At 38.4% G+C, this 21,845-nt stretch overlaps 1 protein-coding gene across 2 annotated transcripts in view; it reads right to left on the bottom strand.

Moving 5' to 3' along the window:
- paplna (papilin a, proteoglycan-like sulfated glycoprotein) overlaps nt 1-21,845 on the bottom strand; it is a 29,009-nt gene that overhangs the window by 5,637 nt on the left and 1,527 nt on the right. For both annotated transcript variants that reach the window (XR_005233656.1, XM_017417702.3), the window contains exons 2-21: nt 21,007-21,057; nt 20,274-20,377; nt 16,373-16,433; nt 15,514-15,616; nt 15,188-15,318; nt 13,140-13,263; nt 12,800-12,880; nt 12,534-12,706; nt 11,935-12,058; nt 11,722-11,848; nt 9,049-9,253; nt 8,446-8,622; nt 8,191-8,341; nt 7,207-7,287; nt 5,530-5,728; nt 5,181-5,265; nt 4,945-5,068; nt 3,490-3,943; nt 590-748; nt 370-497 (exon numbers count right to left, since the gene is read on the bottom strand). Coding sequence is in view for 1 of the 2 variants with exons in the window: in XM_017417702.3 (XP_017273191.1) it covers nt 370-497; nt 590-748; nt 3,490-3,943; nt 4,945-5,068; nt 5,181-5,265; nt 5,530-5,728; nt 7,207-7,287; nt 8,191-8,341; nt 8,446-8,622; nt 9,049-9,253; nt 11,722-11,848; nt 11,935-12,058; nt 12,534-12,706; nt 12,800-12,880; nt 13,140-13,263; nt 15,188-15,318; nt 15,514-15,616; nt 16,373-16,433; nt 20,274-20,377; nt 21,007-21,057 (2,842 nt within the window). In the remaining variant the exon portion in view is untranslated. The remainder of the gene's footprint in view (nt 1-369; nt 498-589; nt 749-3,489; nt 3,944-4,944; nt 5,069-5,180; nt 5,266-5,529; nt 5,729-7,206; nt 7,288-8,190; nt 8,342-8,445; nt 8,623-9,048; nt 9,254-11,721; nt 11,849-11,934; nt 12,059-12,533; nt 12,707-12,799; nt 12,881-13,139; nt 13,264-15,187; nt 15,319-15,513; nt 15,617-16,372; nt 16,434-20,273; nt 20,378-21,006; nt 21,058-21,845) is intronic.

Here is a 21,845-nt window from a genome sequence, read left to right as displayed (position 1 = left end):
CCGACCAAAACATCTCTAATGTGGCCAAGCCAACAAAGACTAACAACACTCAGGAGTGAGTGGAGGAAGAGTGATTTTCATCTGAGTTCAGTTCACAAAAAACAGAGCAACTCACTGCAGGTTAAACCCTTGGAAGTCCACACTTTTTTCCTTTTAGCTAAGAAAGTTCCTTGGATGAGAAGTAAAACATCTTCCAAAAACAAGAAAAGAAGACCAGTCATCTTTAAAAAACAGAAAACTCTCAGGATTTGCTATGTCCTGGATAACTGGGAATCTACACCAACATAATGTTTTAAAAAGCTTTTATGACAATGAGCAGCTTTGTTTTTATATAAAATTTATTTTTAAAATCCAAATGTAGAATTTTACCTGAGACAGAGAGGTAAACATAGCGGTGATCTCTTTCTCGTTCTCGAGTGGCCAAGCACAAGAACCAGCCAGAGTCTGACATCAGAACAGGACCAACTAACAAAGACCCATTGGGCTGTTGGTGATGTCTGAGGAAATCACAAGCAAAACGGCAGAGAATATTTCTATTCAGAGCTCAGTTATATATAAACTGAACTGTATAGTGTGTGTTACCGCTGACCTTTGAGTGGACAGAAGAACACCATCTCGTCTCCACTCCACAGTGATGGTGGATGAAGGTGGAGGGCTGACTCTGCAGGGCAGCACAACAGTCTGGCCAACTAAAGCCTCCACTGTGTCTGGGTCACTTTTATCGATGCTGATGCCTCCGAGGATCAAACTGGGGAGATGTTAGAAGATACAAGGAAAAACAACAGAAAGGAAAAAAGAAGAGAAGGGGATTGTGAGGAAAAAGAAATTTAAAAAGAATGGAATAACAATCACTTTACGCTCTGCTGTTGATCGACAAAGCAAGCATAAAGACAGCACTTAACCTAGCGTTAAGAGTTTGACAGATAAAGCTGAGAAAAAGAAGACAGAACAAAAGAATCCACACAAAGGAGCCATTCAACATAGAAAAGACAAGACAGAGGACACAATTTCCACCCAAACAAAACAAACCCAGACACTACAAATCAAAAAAAATTTCAAAACAACAGCCATATTGTGGCACAAGAAGACAAACCCAAATGTTCTTCCCCATATCAAATTACCACGTTCCCAAACTTCCCAAAAACAAAGGTGTAAATCCATGGTTCTCAAACTGCAATACAAGCCTTGCTGATGGTACCCAGGATCCCTCTAGGGGTATTCAGAAGATATTTAAGTGTAACCGAGGGGAAAATATTGTTTACCCAATGGCCACCAGACTACAAGGGAAGACTTGTAGTCTGTAAAGGAATTGATTAAAGGCAAAACCAAAAGTAAGAAATCTCCACATTTTGCTGTCCAATATTGACTGTTTTAGGTGGGATAAATACCTTGGAAATGCTGTTTATGTATAAAACAATCTACATGTGTGCTTTCGCAAATTGAATAGACATGAAATGGGTTATTTGTCGCAGGTGATCATTTAGTTGTTTCGATGTTTACAGATTCACACATATAAGAAGTTCTTTAAGTTTTATTAATTATTTAAGTTATCTTGAAATTGTTGAGTGAAACAAAGGATGAGGCCAGACTGCAGTGTAGGTGATGCTTTTCTCAGCAATGAATGCATGGATTCAGACCAACTTAACCTTCACCCTTCAACCAGGGTTATGTACGATTTATGTATCTCAGGTGGTTTCTCTTTATTCAGTCTAATGACGCAAACTGTTTGAGTAGAGACCTAAAGGCAAGGGACAGGCTGGTGCAGGTCAGCCAATCAAGATTCCATCTACTTTGTTTAGTTCAGGAGTTAAAGTGCGAAGATTGTTAAAATTGTTAGGAAAGTTTAGACTCGTGGTTTGTTGTTGGAATTTTGGGACAAATCCTCAATAGTGGACCTCAGGTTCACTGGGTGTTTCGACCATTATATGACACCCTCACCCAAGGAAGGTCCAGCCAAGGATGATCAGTCAGTGTGTGGATCAGGACCCAGTGTGTTTCCCTGAAACAATTGTTTCTGTTGAAAGTGAAAGTTAGGATTAAGAACTCAGTTTGGTTTTGAGTTTAGAGTTAGGTGTTCAAGTAGAACTGTTTGCTCTTTTATGTCAGATACTCAATCTTTTCAGATCATTTCAGTACAAGCTTGTTGTTTTTTCCCATTTGGACAACTTAATATTTTCCGAGGTGGTGCTTGTTAGGAAAAGTTTGAGACCCACAAATGTAAATGACACATACTATAAAATAAGACAAAGGGTTTAGTGACGACACAAATCTGATGACTGTATCACAGCGAAAGCTTTATTAGTTTAATCTAAAGACATCTTTATAAAACACACAGAGCCCAAAGACATTTAGCAGACATAAAGAAGTACCAACATTAACTCAGACAAACACCAAAGAGTCCGAAAAGCATGAAACTGCCCATTTAGGGTCAATGTGAGGCCATCTCCTGAGGTTATGCCAAGGTTGAAGAAAGGAATAAGGTGTTGCTTTGTGCATAAACATGAAAAAGAAAGCCTGTGGCGCTAGAAGCAGCTGGAAAACATGAGTGTTGATTGCATTTGCTGCACCGGAAAGAGTACGAATAAAGATCAGATGGCATTACATGAAGAAGAAAACAAGATTTACAGTATTCTTGTACAAAACAAAGTTTTTTTATGTGACGTTCTAAATGTTTACCAACTGTAGAGCAGCCACACAACACTGCACGAAGGTGAAAGTTATTATCTAAAATTACATATTTCTCTTAAACCCTAATAAAAGAAAAATTATATCCTTGATCATTTATCTAAAATTTATAGATACTTTAAGAGTTACTAATCAATTGTATGCACAATAGCAAAATCCTAGATAATGCACTGTAAATTATGATTTGTTTTCAAATATTTTGTTGTATTTGTACTGTTTTTGTTGTTGATGTTGGTAGTGTTATAACACCACCAACTTATAACAGCGGTTCCCAAAGTTGTGATCGAGACTCCACTGAGTGTTTTAAATGAGTAGGGGTCTACAGATAATATATAGAAATCAAATTAAGTTTAGAAATGATTGCTTAAAGCATATTTTTATCATAACTGATATAAAAGACCATACTCGTTAATCAGTAAAAAGTAGTGGTTGGTCTGGGTGTTTGTGTTGTCATGATGTTCTAATTTAAGAGGGGTATTAACAAAGTTTGAACAAGAAGAATTGTGATAATTGGGGTCACTAGCTTCTGCTACTATCAATCTTTTGGGTTTAGAAGCTAAAGGGTTTGGGAACCACTGATCTATAGTATAAATGTCCATTTGGCACAATGGTAAAAACTAAACACCAACTTCATCATCAGATCAAAGCAGGATGAAGTTTAGAGTGAATTGGGGCTCCTTCTCTATAGGGTCGAGTGAATTGGGGCTCCTTCAGCAGTGATAAGGTGGCTGTAAACTGCTTTTTTGAAGCCAGCAGTGGTGGGGGGACTGGAGCTCAGACCTTCCCAAGTCTTCGGGTTCTTACCTCGCAGCTGGCTCTCTGTACTGAGCAGCTGTAGAAACTGAAGGCCGGCGGACCCGCAGATACAGTCGACCTCTGTGGGCATGTTTGGCAGCGCTTGTGGCCTGTCTGCTGGAGCCACTCTGTGAGCCGCCCTGCACCGTGAAAATCCTCCCCATGTTGTGTGAGCGCCCATCAGCTGACCCCACAGAGGGAGCTAATGCTCCTGTAGACGTTGCCCTTCCAGGAGAAGTTTCTCTTGTGGAAGCTGACTCGCCGACAGGTACGGCTGGCCTCGGTGCAGACACCTGACACGCCCTCTGGCACTCTCCTCTGGTCATGAAGTTATTGCTGTTGCCATGGCAGCCTCCATACCAGAAGTGGGCACACTTAGAGGTGATGACATCAAAGTGGTATCGTGATACCCAGTTACTGCAGGACCCAGCAGCACGGGGCAGGGAGCAGATCGAACGCTCAACTGCAAAGAAAGAGGGTTTTTTTTCACCAAAAAGCAAATTAAAAGTTTTTATCACTGTTTTTATCTGCAGGGTTTGCCTCACAAAGCAGCACTGTGCAGCTTCTGAACTAAAAATGATTTTAGTTAAGACTGCACACAATATCAACATTGCATTATCACTGTGCACAATATCAGCACTACATAGGACTTCATGCAATAAATGCAATAAATTTCAGGCTGTTATATTTCAAATGCTATGGGTTCAAGTTCTGGTTGCCAACAACCAATCCAACAGTTTCTAACTGCACTTGTTGACCACATCCAATTTAGATGATAGTGGTCAAGATGCTGCAGCACACAAAGTGTTATGAGAGTTGTGATGACAGAACAGAAAGACAGATATCTGCTGCGACTGTTTTTTTTTTTATTGCAGCAGATATCGTCATTGCAAATATATAATAATAATATATATATATTCAATAAATATATTGCAACTGCATGTTTTTCTAATATTGTGCAGCCCAAATTTATATCACCTAATAAAATGAGAATGAGAGAATTTGAACATGCAATAGAAATTTGTCACTATTTTTGCATTTATTTAGTACTCTTCATTTTGCAGGATCCAGCTGGTCTAACAGTAAAAAACCCTTGATGTGTGTCCAAGCAGGGACCCTTGTTGATGTTATCCAATGCTTTTTTCTCCCTCTCACCTATTATTTCTGTTTACTCCTCTTGTGATTCTGCAGTTATGCAAAACGAAATGCTTAAAAAAAAAGTTAGATCACCTGGTAAAATTTTATTTGCAACGGTTAATAATTTCTATTTTAGAATCTTTAATCTCTGAGTAATAACTTCTGAATAAACTGTAGCAGATTTTTCTGATTTTTTTTTTTGTTTGTTTTTTTAGGTAGCACAACCATCAATAACAAAACAAATTATTTTCCTCAGAGGTTGCTGTTTAGGAAGATAAAACCAGGAATAAATGTACAACTTTTAATTATGTGTTTTAAGCCTCCTACTGTGGTTGGGTGGGTTGGGGCAGCCCTCCCCACTGGGTCCGTCTGCAGGTGTGGTCCGGTCATAGCAGCACCCATAGGTGGTGGTGCGGCACTCTACAGCATTCTCAGTAGGAAGAGAGACAACCTGTGGTAACAAATTATTAATACTCTGGTTGGTGAAGTTGTTTTTACATGTGATTTATTTACTATTATTCTTTATGCTTATGATCCTCTCATGTGTATGTAGAATTGCTTACTGTGGGTGCCGGGGCCACAAACTCTATGCAGCCCTCTTTGTTGGGGCCCTGAGCAGCCATCACACCATCTTGGCAGCAGCCATAGCTAACAAACAGAACAGAAGAGAAGCAGGCAAAAACTGTTTAACAACATGTACTGAAAGTTTGAGCCAAAAATACAAATGTGCAACTTTGACATTTGTAAAAAAAAAAATCTCTGGCTCATTATGGTTAGTGTGAATTTTTCTGGTCATGCATAGTGTGGTTAGCATGGTCACTTAAAAAGTGACACCCAGACAAAGACTCTAAAAGTAGCTTTGTATGTATGGCGAGAGAAACCGCAGTGGAATGATAGGTTAAAGGAGGATGCCTTGTCTGTGTGCAGGATGATGGAGCAGGAGTAGGAGCTGGAGCTTGTGGGCACCCCAGACCTTGGGCCCCCCCAGCAGAAGTGCGCCCATCTGGGCAGCAGCCATAATGGGACTGGCTGCAGTGGAGGGCGGGAGCAGAGCTCTGAGGGTCCTGGACTGTTTCTGTCTGGGTGGGATCTCTTGTCTCTGCCCTGTGGGCTAAAACAAAACCAAACAGGAATATGATTACAGCAAAAGCAAACTAGGACTCATGGGGCACTGTTTTTAGACTGCAGAGAAGTTCATACAATGCAAGCATTTAACAATTTTAATTACTTTGCATGGGACATTAAGCAGAAGACAATGGAAAATAAACTGAATAGGAACAATATCACAGGAAATTAGAACACAAAACCTGAGTACACAGTGCTGAAAACACCACAGGTCATATTTTACATCAGGCCAACATTGCTTTCCTGAAAACATGTCACTCAGAGCTGGATAATTAGTTCTGTGTAGGGATTTAGAGACTGATGACGACACAGGGGCAAGAATTATATCAACAGAACATTGAACATGAAAGGTAAAAATTCATAAAGTGTATGGTTTCTTGAAATTATCAACACATGAAATCAGTCAGACATAATGAATGTTTGTGTTTTTAAATTCTTTACAGCTCTTTGAATAACTAATCATTGTTTCTGTTTCTTTGTCACTTCATACTGAGAAGTGATTCTTAGTTTTACTGAACTTGTTAATATTATTGCTGTACATAGTATTGACACTTTATGAGCCAAAAGGAGGTGAAAAAAGGACAAGTTTCATATTTCACTCATAATTTTAAAGAACTGCCTATCTGCATATCAATAATCATATCCTTATCTAGAGTACTGAGGTCAAACAACCAGGTGCTTTTAGATATTCTAAGATCTAAACTTCAAAGCTGAGATGATTGTACTTTTGCAGTTGCTGCTTCTGTTTATGGAATAATTTATCTTTCCAAATAAGTTCTACTCTAACCTTAGAAAACTTTAATGTGCAGGTATTGGACTCAAGTAGAGCATGACAACCTCGTTTGTTACCAGTATTGTTATCATGTTCTGTTATTTCGCAACTGCGCTTTATTATTTTCTACCTTTTGAGACATTAAGTCTTTTTTTATTATTATTTTCACATTGCTAATAATGGGACAGCTGGAAGGATAAAGCTGTGTTAGTTTAATCTAGCAGCTGAGGTTGAGGAGCAGGGCTGGAAAGTGGAGGTGTGAAGCTAATTCCACCACAAAGCTGCTGATGGATTTAAGAATTAGAGGTCAGGCCTTGTAAAAGGAACTGCTGACTATCGCTGAAAGAAACAGCCACTGGCTGTAGCTGAAGCAGAAAAAAAAAACAGACCATATGGACTGCCAGATACCCTCTTAAGAACCAGATGACATACACCCAGGTCAGATCAGCCTGTTTTGAGCCTGCCTCTAATGGGGCCATCTTGTGATAAATGGTCAAAACATTCAATAAAACAGATTAACAACAGAAGATGTCTTGTGCTGGTGGAAAGATTTTAAACAATTCATCTACCAATAAGGACAAAACAACTGCTGCCTTAAATTGTCAGCGATTGTAACATCCAGTCCAAATAAAGTGATTATTAAAGCTGTTAATAGAAGATGGCATCATTAAATGTTAGAGAATGAGGCTAACCTGTTTCCTGATCTGGCACATATGGCTGAAAGCCAGTCTGGGAGTTTTCATGTCCTTGGGGGTCCTGGATGCTGGGGACAACTACAAAGACAGAAATTAGTATAATTAGATTATGTGGTTATTTGACTTTTTACTTTGCTTTTTTTTATCACTGTTGGTGGAGAGTAACCTGTTGGTTAAGAAACATTAATGTTTGAATGGTGGTCTAAGAGCTGTTCAAGACTTAAATGTTTTGAGGTGTGACAAGACTGTAGATGTATCAATCACTGGTGGGAAAGAGTAAACAGCTTGATTTATTAGATCTAGTAGCAGACTTTAAGGCTTTATGTTTACATCCCAATCCTTCTTAATGAGACAAGCCTTGTATGCAAATGTTTGTGTGATCTGTTAGGGCTCAGAGTGTGTGATGGGGATGACTACTGGCTACTACCACACCAAATTTTAACTCAACCGACTGAGTTCTAGCCATTTTAGTGTTTGCAAAGATTAATTAGATGTGATAGCAATCTTAAATTGAGTTGACTCCAAAACAATTGGAGATGTTCATTGAATGATTAGTTTTATTAAGATTTGTCCAGTGGTTCATGAGCTATGCTAACAGGCAGGTAGATAAACACACACAGGCAATTACATGACTGTCCATCTTTCATGGATGCAGTAATAGATGGTAACTTATTTATGTAAATATTTCCTGAACAGCATGCATTAAAATACATTTCTAAAATTGGACATTTTGTGTCTTTTTTCTCCTGGCCTGAAGAAGACCTTCCCAATAAAATTGGAGGAAAAACAATGGTCTGACCAAAACAACTATCAAGGGAGGGAATTGTGTTTGTTTACTGCAACAATACAGTCTGCAAAAAAGTAAACTGTAGATTAGTATGCGCATTCTTGCATTTATTAAAAAGAAATATCATAAACGGGGCTTAAAGAATTTGTTGCACAAGTAAACATAATTTCAGAGTTTAGGAGGATATTGCTCACCCTGGGGGCTGTAACAGGACTGGATGTTGCAGCGCTCCACTGTGGGGGGCTTAGAGTGGGGGGCACATTGGTCCACAGGGTACAGATTCCTCTCCTGGTCTGAGCAGATAACCTGGCGCTCTCGTGAGCCAGAGCCGCAGCTCCGAGAGCACTGCAGAAAGGGCCGAAAAGGTTCCCACCAGGTCAACTTTTAATATTTCGATGGAAGATATAAATGGAAAACCGATGTCTCGTGATGCCAACATAAGAACTCACCAGTCCCCACTCCGCCACGTGCCACTGGATCTGTCTGGGACATGCGGCCATCTCACACGGCTGCACGGCAGGGGGGCGCAGCAAAGTTCTGCAGGAAGTGTCCTCCAGCTTCATGCCACCTGATCCCACACAGGTCACCTCTCGAGTCCGTTCACCTGAGCCACAGGTCACTGAGCACTGCAAACACACACATTATACTCACACATCACACAAGTCTTGTTTCTCATTTTATGCCACCTTTTTGGCTCTCATAGACTATGATGATATTGTGTCTATGAATGCCTCTAGAAGCCCTTTATGGTTAATAGATGCTAAACTTCTCACTCATCATTGCACTTTATACTCTCTGGCTAATTACCCATTGTTACACATCTGCAGACTTTTATATTGATATACACTCATTTACAAATCCATCTTCCATCTGGTTTCATCTTATTTGTCTTGTTAAATGATTATTAATTATTCCAAAGTACAAAGTACTTATGATAAATACAATTCTGACTGAAATATTAATCAACCTCATGTTTGAATAACATTTTAACAAAAAAGCATTGTCTAAATATCTTCTTTTGAAATGACTTCTCTGGCATAGTGTTTACTCACCGCGCTCCATCCAGTCACACGATACTCTGCACATCTGTGCACGTTGCAGCTGCGCAGAGATGGAGGGGCTTCAGTAGAGGTAGCACAAACTGCGTCCTCCACCACGCGGGGACCAGAGGCATCATGGGAAACACACTGCACTGTTCGCAGCTGAGAGCCTCCACCACAGGTAACTGAGCATGAGTTCCACTCCCCAGTTCTCCAGCTGAGAGAAGCGCCGCGGGAGGAGGGAGGAAACAAGAGTCAGTCTGATATATCATGTAAGTAAATATTAAAATATAAATTATATTAGTCAGAGTAACTATTGATGGTTTCATTACAACAGCAAATCTCAAAGTCCAGGCTCACAACAGCAAGTTGGTCCAGACCCAGCCCTCATGTTATTACATTGCATTGGAAAACAATGGTCCAATGCAATGAGGCATACTGTATGTTTGCTACTGTTATAAGACTGGGCACAGAGAACAAGAGCACACCAGGCAGGCGAGGGAGAGGCCTTTGTCTGTTTCCCACCGAGCCTCCTGACCACATTCTCAATTCAGAAGCAAGAAAGACTAACATTACATTCAAAAAGTGTTAAGTTCTTATTTAAATGTTTTATAAAATACAACATATTTTAGATTTCTATGTCAATCCTGGTCCAAAATTTGGATGGAACTGTGACGTTGACAGCTGGAGTACATATGACGCAACTTTGATGTATTTCAGTTATTCAGCTTTGTGTCGACATTCGCAAGTCAGTCGAGGGCTGAAAAGTATTCATGAGAGACCATAGTCTGGGTCATTATCAGAGAAGTAGCAGAAAAGAAGGAGCTATGTCACATCATCATGGAGTTATCTAAATGTGCAAAGAAAACAAAGGCAGACTTAGAAAACTGAGTTTTCAAAGATGAGTAGATGGAGAAATACGCCTTTTTTTTGTCCTCAGCATGTTTGGTTTTACATATTTGTTAGTGCATTCTCAGCAATGAAAAGCTCATATCATAGCCACATGAAAAGCAAACATTTAAATCATATTCCCTCTAATAATATGGTTTGTGCCAATCATTATGCAGCTCATTAAAAACAGGCTGTGCCATTTGTCACACACAGTTACAGTTATTTTAACTCATATGGCATCTGCAACATTTGCTTCAATCGTTTTGATATTCCAGTGTCGTTGTTGCCTTTAACTTCAGTTTTTATTGTGTTTATTCTTGTGTTGAAAAAAAGGCAGTTTCTTTTGTTGACATGTGAAAAGTAATTAAGTTAATCAAGTCTAAATGAAAAGTTCTAATAAGACTACAGAGCACATTAAGCAGTTTAGGCTAACAAGCAAACAATTGTAGGCACATTTCGTTTATCAGGTTTACGCAACTTTATTTAAAAGAATTTGCTTTTTGTTAGTTGTTCCAAATCTTTGACCTTATCTACAAACCAGATTTGGACCTTTGAAAAAAAAGTTTGAGAACTTCTGATCTTGTGTTTCTGAGCTGCTTAAAAAAAGAAGCAGGAAATGCCAGAAAGTCACAAACAAGCTACAGCTGTTCACTACTGCTGCAGTCAGACGGACAGACAGACCAACACTCCAAACATGATAACATCTGACCAAAATAGCGTTAACAACAGCCTGCTACTTTACTGCACAATGAGTTTGACGGATTACTGAAACATTCAGGCAACAACCCAGATCAGAGCTCCACTACAGAGGTGGGTGGAGGTTTCACACCACCTTTGAGTCTTCTTCCAAATCGTTGTTTCAGTTCAGGGCAAGTCAGGTTATTAAAAGGTGAAAAGGCTGGAAAGAAGATTTCCAAACCGAGCTGTGTCTTTTTTCTGATTGTACATGGAGGAAGAGGCTTTTCCATCAAATATAAACATATTTGAACTGGGAAGATGTGATGAATTCACTCAACATTTCTTATATTCATTAATTTTGTTTAATTTTATCACATTTTAAGCCAGGAGACATTTTTAGGTATTCCAAGAATCTATAATAAAGAAAGAACTGAAACTAAGTTGACTTAAAATTAGCTTCATGAGTTTGATTTTCCCATGTGTTTAGTTAACCTAAATGTCACAACAACCACATACAGGTAAATATTGACAACACACCAAAAACCACTCAAACTCTGCATGTTTAAAATCATTTTACTGGTGGATCTGTGGGCAGAAGGGGGTTGAAGACTGTTTACCTTTATAAGTGTGCTTTTACTTTCATTTGCATGTTTTCTTTTTGCATTTCTTTTGTGTTTGTTTTTGAATTTTTTGGGGGGGATATTTGGGGCATGGCAGGTGCCCAGATCTGGTTGTCTTGTCCCTTGCTGCTGATTGCCACAACCACTGTCAACTACAGAATAGAAGTCCAGTTGTTTTTGTTTTTAACCTTTTTTGAATTTACCATGGCCTGGATGACTGAAAATCTACACCAGCACACAACCACTGTCCTTGACACTCATTGTTTTGATACAATGATTTAGGCTCCTAATGTTTTCAAACTAACTTTTATTATTTTATATTTCAAACCTTTTTATATTAGGCTTCTTTTATCAAACCGGTTTTATTAAAATTTGTAATTTGGGGGAAACCTCTTGCCTCATTCCATCATTCACATATATCTAAGTTGTTAAGGCCGCACCACTGGCAGCCCACATTTAGATCTGTGGCCATGGATGGGGGTCAAAGTCTGTTTACCTGTAAGTCTGTGGGCAGGGATGGGGGTTGCAGGTCTGGTTTGACTGTGGCTTTGGCAGTGAAGCACAGAGATAGTCTGGATAGGACTCGTTGTCAATGGTGCAGAAGACCAGCCGGGTCTGGTAGCCTGATGAGAATACACATAGCTGAGACACTTTTTCACAGAGTAAAGCTGAATGTTTTAAACTAACACAGATGGCTTTACAGTCTGACCTGATCCACATTCTTTGCTGCAAGCAGACCATGATCCATAGCTCCAGTAGTAGCCCTCCCTGGACCGTCCATTTGGGAGGTAATATTCATATTCCACCCCCTGGTTCAGTTCTTGGCTGATCAGCTGATATGATGGAATAGAATAACTGCTCAATTAGCAATGATGATAAAGTCAGATTCATGGTCCTTAGAGGATAAACCTTGCTGCTTTTTGATGCACCCATAGCATAAGCAGCTGCTCATTTGAGCTCCTCCATTTGTCCATTAGTTTGGACCCTTGTCCATTTCGACAGTGTTTATTGATTCTAATTTAATTTTCTTAGTTACAAACTAAAAAAACTGAAATTAAAAATAATCACTACATTCTACGCCCATGGTTTGTTAAAAAAAATTGTAAAATAAATTAAATAAAAAAACCTTGATTGGATTTAAACCCCTGTGTCCTACATATACACACAATGCAATTAACATTACACCAACTAAGCATACATTATCATCTGGTAATATCCCTGACTTTGTTCTCCAGTTTTATCACATAATCAGGTGCCCATGACCCATAGCACTGTAATAAAGTTTAAATTTTTAAAAACAGAAGTTACCTCGACAACAAGTGGTTCAGTGGTGGGGCCACGGCCAACGATGGTTTCGGGTACATTGTCTCCTTCAGCACCTCGTTGGTAGTACAGCATGGTGCCACCAATGGGTGTCGCCCTGGAAAACTCTATCACCCAATGGCCATTGAGGTAGTACTCTCCATGCAGGTTCTTGATAGCTGATCAAGTATAACAGGTAAAGTGTTATTAGGCTAAAAAATTCTGTCCAACTCTTAAACATACAGTTTGTTGTTTTCCAAAGTCAAACACACCTAGATAGTTACGAGTGGCCACGGTCTCTCTGATGCTGATGCTTGTAGCTCCCACAGGGATGACGAACATCTGGTTGTAGCCTGGAAGGAAAACAAAGCAAACATAAATACCACTTGAAGAACCTGGCACAATTCAACTGGTGAAGATCCCTTTAAAAAAAAACAAGTATCTTTTTCTCACATTTCAGCTAGTTAGAAAACAAACAGCGGTCTTCTAAATGTTGACACTGGTTATACTTAAGTCTCTGGATGTAGCCAGTGGCAGTTAAATGCTCTCTTGTGCTAGTTGTGATGATGGCAACACTTGGTGTGTGTTTGAATAAAAATCTGAACTTCGTACCTGTTGGCAGGTTGCTTGCAGTGAAGCTGTTCTTAACGAGGTAACAAGACAGGCCGTTCCCCCCACACTGCAGGCAGACGTCCTCCTGCTGAGGAGACTCCAGCATGTTGTCACAGCCCAGACGCTGATGGGGGAGAAAGAGAAAGAGTCTATATCTCACAGAGATGTTTCTTTTATTTTCCTTGGATCTGATCAATCCTGGCTTTTGAAAATCATTTTTGAGAGCTTTTTTCTGAACAGTATCTTGGAAACATTTGATTTGGGCTTTATTTGGCAAAAAACAGAATTATAAAAATCCATGTGATTAACAATTTTAATTGGCTAATGATGTAAAACGGTGATTTCATTTGATAGTATCTTTGAAAAATTGGCTGTGGTAGTTCAGTGGTCAGCACTGCATTCTTGTAATCCTAAGGCTGCAGATTTAAGTCCAAATTGTGTCAGGAAGGGCATCTGGTGTAAAACAATTGCCGAATCTTTTTTGCCAGTTCACTCACTTCAGTGACCCCTGCATGAAGGAGCAGCTGAAAGAACAACAATCTTTAAAAAATTCTGTTTGAGTTAAGAAATATGTTTCTAACATCAGCCCCCAGTGGTGCTGGATGGATCATGGTGCAAATTTTTAAAAATGCAGAGAATTATGTGTTTTAAATTGACTCAGAAGCTGAAACTTAAAGCTTGGAACTATGTTGAACTGAGTTAGAAAACCAGCAATATTGTATTTTTACTATAAACACCAAAAAGATCAAATCATTAATTAAAAGTGAGACAAACAGAAGTGTAAACAGTTGATTGAGGTTCTAGGCAGGATTTTCAACATTTCCGTATTTTCAATCTGCAGAGAGGAGGAGGCAGAAACCTAAAGTCACAGGGGGTAATTTTTGGTCACATTGATTTATATAAAGCTACATTTTTTATTGGCAGCATTTTTTTATGTTTAGGGATAATGTTTTAAAAATGCTCATAAAAACAATCACGTACATTTTAGATTTTCATAGGAGAAAAGAGTGAGAAAAGGTAAGGTGTTTGTTAGTTAAAAGTTAAGTTAATCTAAGCTCTGATTAATGTGAAGAAGCTCTGAGTGAGGACTCCAGTAAAGTTACGAACCGATGAGTGATTATCCTGCTGTGGCTGTAATTTATTTAAAACATTGTCAGAGTGCAGTAATGGTGTTATTAGACATTTTCAGTGAAGCATTTTGAGGATTAAATTCTTTTGAAGTTTAATGTAGAGCACAGAAAGCATAAAGTGACATGAGTACAGTTATATACAGCAGCTATTGATGCCTGCAAGTTAGCAATCAGTGCATGTTGGAACTAAAGAACTATAAATCCTTTTTAATGCAACAAATCTGACCTTAGAGCACACCTATTTTGAAGAGTTCAGCACTTACTATACGAGACTGAAATGTCCCTCAGGCCTTTAACTTATAATCACAAACTCAGAAGGCGTAGAGGCTTCTCTTTACCCCCTACATCCTTTCTGCTTGTCAGACAAATAGGATCTACAACCAAAGATACTGTAGCTCAAGAATTAAGATGTACATTTCTGGGCAGAGGTTTACATTCACAGCTTTCCCCAAACTACAACATCAACTCAACTAAAAATTTGTGGACTCTGCCTAAAAGCCAGGTCCATGCCAGGAAAACAACCGATTTAAACGAACCAATTCTGCCAATAAGAGTGGTCAAATGTCAGCCAGAATACTGTCAGAAGCTCGTTGATGGAGACGAAAAGCCTGTGGAGTAAGTGAAACTTGCTAATAGACATTTAACCAAATATTAAAAGGAAGTGTATGGATATATTTCAGCCAACATGTATATTTTGGACCTTGTGTGGATCTGAGAAAATCGACAATAAATTCAAACTTGTTTTTAAAAATCATGGAAGTTGTATGTTAATTACAATCATTCCATCCAAGAAAATGAATGATTTAAAAAATACTCTAAATGAATCTGCCATCCATGTTCATAAGGACTGAATGGAAACTTCTGATTGAGTTGTATAAACAGAAGATTTTTTTTGTATTCTCTTCCACAGAAAATTACCTTGCAGACTCCGTCCACACAGATATCCCTCCGGCCTGGGTGGCAGGGTGTGCCATCAACTACAGCGCTGCGGTGGCGGTAGTAAAAGTTTTCACCTCTGGGCATGCAGTTTAACTCACAAGGGTTCTCAGCTGTCAAAAAAGAAAGAAATACTGCAGCTGTCAGGATGTCATCACCACAGACAATTCTGTTTAAAATTCAATATGTTTTTGGTGACTGAAAGTAAAATGAGCTGGTCGTAAACAGTTTGTGTAAACCATTTGATAATCATTTAAATAAACAATAATAATATGAGGCCAAACAAGTCAGTCCTGTTCGCTTCAAACCTCCATAATATGGGAGCCACTTGTAACGTTTCCCCTGGAAGTCAGTCCCATCAAACTGGGAACACTGTTCTTCCCGGAAATCCTTAGATGTGTCTGGACAATCCTGAGAGTAGCAACAAGGCAAAGCAGAGAGGTCAAAGGTCAGTAAAGCAGCGGTATTAAGTGGTTTGAAGCAAATCATAATATTCATTTAAAACTAAAATCTAACATTAAAAAGAACATTTTTGGGTTTTTTAGCTAAGATGGCACTTTTATGTCATTGTGTTGTTGTAACTGTAACAAGTTTGTTAACCTGTTAAAATTATGTAAATGAAGCAGAAATGTTTAAGGGTTTAATGCAGCTCCTGACTAAACTCCAGCATAACTTTGTACTAATCTAAGCTCAAAAAATATGCAGACATTTTGAACCACGATCCAAAGAAATGCTGCTGCCAGTGGCTCATTGTGATCACTGTGGTAACCACACAACTGTGTCTGTCACTCCCTGACTGCTAAGATAAAATAAAGTGAAATCATACGTCAGATATTAAAATTTCTTCAAGTGTGAGCAGTAGAAGACTCTGATGGTCACATGTGTGAATTTATATGTTTCTACAGTGTTTTATGTGGGAGACATGACAAGATAAAAAGAGCCTTTACTTCCTGTTTTAGTTCAGTTTTTCCTTGCAGTTTCCATATCAGCACACTATTTGCATTTTAGTGTCTAATTTGCTTGTTTTATTTCAAAGCTGTGCAGGGAGTAACAGCACAAACATTTTGAACAGAACAGTAATAAGGCTGCTTCAAAGCTAATAAGAACGTTATATATAAATTACCAGAGTTATAAATGTTTCAGTTTGTTTAATATCCTTTTGTTCACCTGGATGTTGCAGGAACGGAAAGATTTATCTGGTCCCACGCAGTTATGTCCTCCATCCGTCCTGTGAACACGAAAAAATAAAAACAAGAACATGGGAGAATATCAGCCAAGGTGCATAGATGTAGTAAATGAGGATGTGCGCAGGGTTGGTGTGACAGAGAAGGATGCTGAGATGATATGAGGTGGAGACCCCAAAGGGTAGCAGATGGTGGAAGTAGAAGAAATTTTTAGTAAGTTAATCCTGAAGTTTGGTTAAACATTTCCTGACTTACCATCAGACATTAAAGTACTAGTTACATTCTACTAAATTCTATCCTTTGACCCATTTTTAATTAAATTTTGATTAGCTGGTGGGCACCAGCTTCCTGCTGAGCAAAACTGAACAGGTATTGAATCTGAATGTAAAGAGAAGTTGGAATTAATACTATTTAATATCATTAATTATTTTAAAGACACTAAAGATTTTAACAAAAAAAGTTTTAAATTATTGAAAACAGATTCACAAAATGATCAAAACATGAAAAACAAATTCAAAATATATGTAAGCAAAAAGTAAAACATGGGTCTTCAAATACATTTTCCCCTGATTTTGGGATGTTTAATATCTTTATGAAGCTTGGAGAAATTTGTCAGAAACAGACAAGATCGAATCAGTCGACGATGAAACACCTGATTCAAACACCACAGCGTACTGTAGGACTTCTATGTTGTCTTTCTGTTTCTAAATGAGGTAATTGCTCAGATGTACTTTTCCAAAGTAGCCTTGGGGTGTAGGGGTGGAAAAGTTCAAAACACTTGAGCTAAGTTACAAAGCGAACCAGAAAAATACAAACTCTGAAAACACAGCTGAAGGGATTTCAGAGGCTGGGGATCGGTTTGATTGACAGCTTCCTTTCAGCTGACTATAATACACATTTTCATATTTGCTGGCTGAATTTCTGCCTAATCTATAGCTGCTCCTGTAGGATAAAACAGTTATTGACTGGGTGCAGTGAAAACGTGTAGAGCTCACGTTGATTAAAAGATTCTGATCATCTGTTCCTATAAGAAGCTCAACACAATAATACCCTCCACAGCTGTACTTAGAACAAATATCCACAGTTTTTATTCTCCCTCCCTTCCTGCTGAACCGATGGCTCATGATTCGGTCACCTTTTAAAACCTGCCCTTGGGCCTAAAGGCTGTTCCTGTCAGCATGGCAACTCTGAAACTACGGCACGTCCAAACAGCCGATCGCTACGAGCTTTCACTGAGGAATGTCTAAACAGACGTGAAGCTCAAAGCAGACTTTCACCTTAAAATGACGGAGAACAGAAAAGTAGAGGAAAGTTTCAATCCATCACACAAAACTGAAGTGACGGAGAACACACCTCCCAGTTAAAGGTGATTTCATTCTCAAATGAATGTATAGGAGTTCCTGTAAAGCACACAATGATCCAACATGTTTAAAGTTATGATTCAGGCAAACAAGATATGACAGCGTTCATCCAAGAGGGGAGTGGTGGCACGACTCCTTCCTGTTATTCCTGATCACTGAGGAACAGACAGACAGTCTGACTCACTGACCTGCTGTAGGGGCATGTTCAAAACCTGCCAACTTGTTGTTTTTATCACATTCTTGCAACTTTATTGCTCAACCACTGAGTCATGTCTCCATTTTGATGGAGCTTCAAGCTATTGAGCAACAAATGATTTTTCCCAAAAATTGCTCATTTCTAAGAATTAGAAGAAATGGGAGTTGCTGTAAACGCTGATGACAGGTTAGGATGTGTTAAATTACTGAGCCCATGTTTCCATTGTTACACTTAAAAATGCTTCCTGATTGTTTGTAACACTTTTGAGATTCTTGTATTCCCTTTTTCTGTCTTTGAAACTTTTCTTTTATGTTATGTGTATTTGAAAAGAGAACATTTGTTTTTGTTTTTGTGTCTGACATCAATTATAAATTTTGAAAAATATTGAAAAGAAAAAACACTGAAGCCTTCTTTTCCCTCCTTGCAGTTTCAATGCGACTAAGCCTCGGCTTCCAAACACTCGTTGTTTAAGCTCATAAAATATCAGACTCAAATGTCTATGACTTGTTGTCTTCAATGGCAGATAAAAATCTCCATTAAAACTTTTCAGGTAGTTTTATTTTACCACATAGGTTTTAGATTATTACCTCGGAAAACATCTAAATCCTTTCAATATAACACATCGTATGGCCCATAGGCCACATCCGGCCTGTTAGCCATTTCTATCTCAGTCCAAGAGGTCAATGAAAAATCAGAATTCAAATATAAAGCATTCTGCATACAAATCCCAATTCCCTGCTTTTATTTTGACATCGGCTTTGTGGTGTCTTTATTTTGAAGGCGAGTGGACGTTTGCTTCAGTAGCCTCTGTGTGAGTGCAGTGGAGTCTCTCCACGGGTAAGTGTGTGAGAAATTTAAAGAGTTTATTTACTGAATTCAGTGAGCTTAGTTTATGGAGGACAGGGCATTGTTTTTAAGGACTGTAAATTAAATCATCACCATTAGACTCAACACAGAGCAGACAAGACCAAGATTTGCATCCAGGAACGGAACGGTCAGGACTAGTTCTGTTATATCTGACAAAATGGCAAAAAAACAGTAAACTGTTCTCTGATAGAGAGTTCACCAAAAAGTGTTTGGAGGATTCTGCTACATTAATGTGACCTGAGAGGAAAGAAACAAGGAAGAGTAATTTCCACACGTGGGAAGCAGCAAATCTAGATCCTGATCCTCTCACTGACAATCACCTGCAGCTGTCCTTCACATCTACCTCAGGTCGGGAACATGACTTCAGAGCAACATGTTCAAACCCAACAAAAATTTATTTTACTGGATGGAGAAGTTTTCTTTCACAAAAGCTTAGACTGGTTCGGGATTTTATTGCCCAATTACAATGTTAATAGCCATTAATGAAAATCATATTATAGCTAATTATAAAACTTATATTTTATATTTGTATTGAGAAACTTTAATGAGCCAAAGAACCCTGGAGAGTTCTGGATGACAGGGTTAGGAATGAGCTACTCCTGGAAAAGCAAAAACTTTCACTTTCAAAATGAAAGTAATTTACAGCTTTATAACATCCTTTGCACATTAGTGTTCTGCTTGCAAATCATAGAAAGAAGCAGGGGGTTTAAGTTGTTCCTCCTCCGTTTGTCAACAAGGTCTGAGTCAGGTACCAGGACAAGAAGTTCTATCAGATTAAACTCACAAAATCTTGAAAAGCTTAAAAGCTGCAAATACCAAAGATATGAAAACTCAAAAAATCATTTTAAAATAACTTAACAATGGTGCACAAAGTTAAGTTTAGGAAAATTGGAATTTAGCTGCTCTGTTATTTGTAGATCCTCATAGATCATGAAACCCTCTAAAAAGAAGGCAACCAGTTTGGGTATTTATTGTGTCAAAATCCTAAATTTAAAAAGTCCTCTGTTATCTTAACGTTACCTTAAAAGTGCATTTGCTCACTGAGTATTCATTTGAACTGCTTACTGAAAGTCAGCATAAAAACTATTTGCAGTTGATGAAGACATCTCCTCATGTGTTACCAGAAGAAGCAACATTCCAGCTGGATTCCAGCAATAACAGACTACGTGAACACAACATTTACACAAATATCTGGCAGCTACTCTCAGCAGGACTCCAGACTCCAAACGTCTTCCAGTCAGACACAAGAGAAGGAACTTTACAAACCAACAAAAAAAAAACAGAAAATGATACCTTCAGGTTCAAAACACACATGCAGAAGTGAAATTATAAAGTGTTTAAATTATCATTTCATTTTTAAATCCAAACAGGCAGGTGAAATTGTTCCCTCCCAGTCTGATCCTCTCCAGCAGCCAACACCCAACTCAGACAAAAACAGATCAACTCAGCGTGAGGTGTACCTCTGAGTGATGCAGCGTCTGCTCCTCACGGTCACGCCGGTGCCACAACTGCGGCTGCACTCACCATAGGAAGCCCAGGAGCCCCAGTAATCCACACTGGGCACCTGGATAAACCAACAAGTAATGCATTCTAAAGTTATTATGTCATTTTCTGACTAATTAAATTAGACTAAATTAATTGTAATACTAAATTTAAGATAGGTTGATGCCAAAATAAATGTTTAAGGGAAAGCTAATCTCTTTTTTCATAAAGTTACTAAAAACACCAAACGCACATATATTACACAAAACCAAATGCAGCATTCTGTTAATAAAATCCATGTGTTTTTGTCTGATAAGCATAATGTCAAGGTGGTTTTACACAATCTAAAGATCTTATTGCAACTTTATTTTTTAGCTAAAGAAGATTTTCTGGTAACTGTTTTCTATACTGACTTACATCTTAGATTTTTAATTTTTTGATTTATGGCTCAGTAGTTTTTTTAGACTATATATTTAATAGAAAGTGTGGCTAATCTTCAAATCCAGTAAAACAATTAAAATACTATTTGTGCTTAAAATGGCTTAATTAGGACTTCCCAGTAATGCACTGCCTAAGTATACACTACAACATTTAAACTTCTGTATAAACTACATTGTTTTTAAAGAAATATGAGAATATATATTTAAGAAGTGATTAAGTAAGAAATTCAATGCGAACATGTGGTGTTGGTGTGCATCACTGAGAGTTTACCATGAAGACTGGAGCCAGGAGCAGCTGAAAGATTATCAGAGCCAGAAGCATCTGTCAAAAATAAAACAATCAAAGTTATATATATATATATATATATATATATATATATATATATATATATATATATATATAAAGTTATATAGGCTGATACATGTGGTTCAACCAAGGAAACAAGAAGTGATGTGAAGCACTTTCAAACATAAATTACACACAGGAGCAGAGAGAGAGAGAGCAGTCTGTCGCCTTGCAGCATTTCACGAAACCTTTCCAAGTTTAGACATCAGTTTGTGCTTCACATCCTGCAGCTCTGATCATCAGGCTGAACTATAAACAGCTTTCTGAGTGGTTTCTTTTACAGCTTAAAGGGACTGACCTTGGATTTGGAAATATCTTTTTTTTTTATTCACTGTTGAGATTTTAATCGGCTGACGCAACAAAAACAAAGTCAGACGCTGCTTTGATCATGTTGTATTTGAATTGTTTCTTTTGCAGGAACTCTTCCCACAGGTCAAAGACAAAGTTGTAAAGAAGTACAGATCAGGTTTGGGTTATAAAATATATTCTAGATCCCTGAACATCCCACAGAGCTCCATTAAATCCATTATTAGGAAATGGAAAGATGATGCCTCCACAGCAAACCTGCCAAGAGAAGGTTGTCCATGAAAACTCAAAGAGTGGGTGAGGAGGGCTTTAATCAGAGGAACATTCAGGAGGCCAAAGACAACCCTGATGGAGACAGGAGGATCTGTCCATAGTAGAACCAGAAGCTGCACAGAGCTGAGCTTCATGGAAGAGCAGCAGGAAAAAAAGCTGAACTGTTTGGAATTGTGGAAGAAGGT

The sequence above is a fragment of the Kryptolebias marmoratus genome, linkage group LG10, assembly GCF_001649575.2.
Source record: "Kryptolebias marmoratus isolate JLee-2015 linkage group LG10, ASM164957v2, whole genome shotgun sequence".
NCBI lineage: Eukaryota > Metazoa > Chordata > Actinopteri > Cyprinodontiformes > Rivulidae > Kryptolebias > Kryptolebias marmoratus.
Note: the sequence above shows the minus strand (reverse complement) of the source record. Positions and strands in the feature narration are given on the sequence as shown.